Raw genomic sequence first — 3,369 nt, 5'->3', positions numbered from 1 at the left:
TAATCAAGAGTAAACATTATTATTAAGTTTCAATATATTCCATACAATTATATTTTGATTGTATTTCAAAATTTACTGCCATAAGGCCTATTCTTTTTAGCTGCATAAGTCATTTTTCTCTTTTTATGTTGGAGAGGTAAAGAGAAAAGATAAACTATTCAAGAAATTCAGCTAAAAAGAACAAATCTAGTAATGAAACTATTCTAAAGTATAGACTTATAATATTCTTTATAATGCATGTAACATAAACTATAAATTTTCAATTGGCAGTAAATTTTGGAGTACAATTTCTAACTTGGGATCTGCTTTTTATTCCTGCACTAGACTACAATATAATTTTTTCTTACTTTAGCTAAATATCTCTATTTCACTTTAAGTTCCAAAAGTATATATACTAGATATAAAAAACAGACCTTTACTTGTGGTAATAAAAACCAAGCAATTTACCGCATTGATGTCTGCATGTATCTGACGTAATTCCTCTACGTGTGCCATTTTCTCCTGCATCAGCAAATCCATTTCCTGCTTGTATTCTAATAAACATTTCTCCTCCTGTTCGGTCTGTTCCACCTCTTGCAATATTCTCTGTTTCAGTTTCTCCAATTGAAGGGTCTTTGACCTGTGTGAGGAGCACAACAAAATGAAACACCCAGTCGAATAAATTTCTTATGCAATGTATGAAAGAACAAGTGTCAAACGAAATTGCGTATCATACCTAATGTCTTTTAAAGCTTCTAACTTCGCAAAAATCACCGCCGTTTCGGATGCCGACATGCCGGAGGTTAATCCTCGTTATTTACGATTGCTTGAAGTTTACGGAACTTCAACAACGATTTCCACTGAACTGGAGTTCGACTACTGCATATTTAAATTCAATATCGGAGTGATTAACGAGCGGTTAACGAGAGACAAAAAAAGCGTTTCACAGGAAGAGAATTATTCCGGGAGTTATGCGCGATTAAAGGGATTCCGTGAACCGGGACTTTGGCGAAGCTGTTTGACAGAATTATCAAACAGCTTACAGCAGTCGCAAGAGCACAGCGGACTCGGTTCATCAATCGCTTTTTTTTCTTTTCACCCGCGTAAGATAGCGAACTTGAAATCTATGCAACGAGATGAACGCGACGCGCCATCTGGGATGCTGAGGCTCGCAATCTCAACAGGCGCTCCAATTCAATTTCCCACGATTTTTTTCTCGCGTTCTGCAGTCTTTGGATGATTCGCTATTTGCATCAAAATTCACGATGGAATTTCATTTAATTCCATAAAATATTTCAAAAATTGAAAAATTGTGATGAACGTTGAAATGCACATGTACAAAAAATGTGCGGCTTATAAAATTATAAATAAATTCCCATTTTGAAATTTGACGAATACATAAATATAAAACGCACAAAATAAGTTTTAGATATGTTTCATTTGTTTCTCGAGAATTTTTGCCTCTTTGTCGAGCCGCACATTTTTCGTATACTTACATTTAAGGCTTATAAATATACTGATTAATTAGTTTGACTAATTAATTTGAAGGACAAAATTGTAAACAGCCACATTTCTCGGTTATAATTTGTTATCCCCAATCACACAAGTTGGTGATTTCTACAAGTTAAACAACAAGAGATTAATAATTTTATTATTTGATTCTAAAATAAATATCACGGTATTTCACTTGATATGTGTTGTATAAGAATAAAGATAAATTATATATTAGTAAAAACGGATATAATAACGCTGTAATAACGTTATTAACGTCTATATATATTAATTATATCCATTTGTATTAATTTAGATTAATTACTTTAATCTTGATTTAATTTACTAATTTAATTATCTTTTTTTATTTCTAAAAATTAGAAAAAGATAAAAAGGAAATAAAATCAAAATTAAAGTTAATCGATCTACACTAGTTGAAATGAACATTTTTATGTATTTGTCCAATTCCGCATTTAATTTTGTTCGATGTATATAATAAAGATCGTGTACAATATACATAATTGCTTCAGTTATTTAATTGAACGACCATATTTAGCACAAACGCAAGAGACATGAATAATAATGTACCATTGATCTCTATTTAACCCTGGAATAGAGCTAGTGACGTAGTAACGTACGTTACCTAACTTTCTTAATGCTTTGCTCCGATAAAATATCCATAACTCAGCTCTAGCAATTATATTATCTCTCGATAATTTTAAGCCGAACGAATGACGCGTTTCTGTCAAATAAAGATGATTCCACTTAATTTTTATTTATAGGAAATATAATAAATAATTAAAATATGTATACGTTGACGTTTTTATTTGCACAAATAATATCACAAGATTCTTGAAAAAAGATAAAAATTACAAAAGTGAGCAAATTCATGAGATATTGACTAATAAAGACTATAAATATTCGTTCATTTTTATAATTTTACTTCATTTCAAGAATTCAAGAACTGTATAATAAGTAGTTTCTTTTCTTTTAATTTCCCTCTTATTTTTTCATGAATTTTCTATCTTTTTTATCTTCCGCCAATATCTTATCGACAATGATAAACGTTGCAAGTTTCCAAGAAACGAAAGTAGGCGTAGATGGCTTCACGTGCATGATCTTCGACACAACTCGTGAGATCATCGATGTCAATTGGTCTTCTAAATCGATCGTTGGATACAAAATCGTCATGATTCAACGAACAGAAACATGCAAATCACAAAGTCGGAAAGAAGAGAACGAACAGCGGAGGATGTGACCGAAGCAGGTAAGTGACAACCCTCATAAATCTTCATTCCCTCTCGATTTAGCCCAGGGTGCATCCCAAGGAGACAGTGAGAAGGAGATTCCCATTTTCAAGCGAGCGCGGTCGAGCTTGCGCGCAAGCGCAAACGCTCAAGAATTGCGCGTGCGCAATCCGTTAGGCCCTGGAGGGGCGTAGAAAGGAGGCCATATTGTACAGTTAAATTGAAAGAACGAAAATAATTGTATCGCCGTTGGCCGATCGCTCGCGCTCGCACCGCCATCGGTTCCCCCGGTCTTCTGTTCCCCCGTTATCGTTCGCGTGCGACGGCGAATCTCTTTGCTAATCGCTTTGCGTCGCTCGTTCACGTCCGCGGCGGAGCCAGGAGAAGCGAGAGAGCTACGAGCACACACACGGGAGCCAATCGGCGGCTCCTCGGCCTTCTCTGCCCTTTGTATATAAGCCATACGTCGTCGCAGTAGCGCGGTTCCAATTCCCCGGGGGTAACCGACGTCGGTTCGCTGAGAAGTGCTTGTTGCTCGCTGCGGTCAAGATGGGCACTCGGGACGACGAGTACGATTATTTATTTAAAGGTAAATCGCCACTTCGCTCTCTCTCTCTCTTTCTCTCTCTCTCTTTCTCACGCCCTTTCTTCC

The 3,369-nt window shown here is 35.9% G+C and overlaps 2 protein-coding genes across 5 annotated transcripts in view; one reads left to right on the top strand and one right to left on the bottom strand.

Moving 5' to 3' along the window:
* Positions 1–1,131, bottom strand: part of LOC108755321 (zinc finger C4H2 domain-containing protein) — a 2,241-nt gene extending 1,110 nt beyond the window's left edge. For all 4 annotated transcript variants that reach the window (XM_018498246.1, XM_018498247.1, XM_018498248.1 and 1 more), the window contains exons 1-2: positions 716–1,131; positions 448–619 (exon numbers count right to left, since the gene is read on the bottom strand). In XM_018498246.1, the coding sequence (XP_018353748.1) occupies positions 448–619; positions 716–774 (231 nt within the window). In that variant the 5' untranslated portion in view covers positions 775–1,131. The remainder of the gene's footprint in view (positions 1–447; positions 620–715) is intronic.
* Positions 1,132–2,882: 1,751 nt separating this feature from the next.
* LOC108755261 (ras-related protein Rab-11A-like) overlaps positions 2,883–3,369 on the top strand; it is a 7,146-nt gene continuing 6,659 nt past the window's right edge. Inside the window, exon 1 of the mRNA XM_018498161.1 lies at positions 2,883–3,306. Within this exon, the coding sequence (XP_018353663.1) occupies positions 3,267–3,306 (40 nt within the window). The 5' untranslated portion in view covers positions 2,883–3,266. The remainder of the gene's footprint in view (positions 3,307–3,369) is intronic.

Source organism: Trachymyrmex septentrionalis, unplaced genomic scaffold, assembly GCF_001594115.1.
Source record: "Trachymyrmex septentrionalis isolate Tsep2-gDNA-1 unplaced genomic scaffold, Tsep1.0 scaffold87, whole genome shotgun sequence".
Lineage (NCBI taxonomy): Eukaryota > Metazoa > Arthropoda > Insecta > Hymenoptera > Formicidae > Trachymyrmex > Trachymyrmex septentrionalis.
The sequence above is the reverse complement of the archived record's forward strand: the minus strand, read 5'-3'. Positions and strand labels throughout refer to the sequence as shown.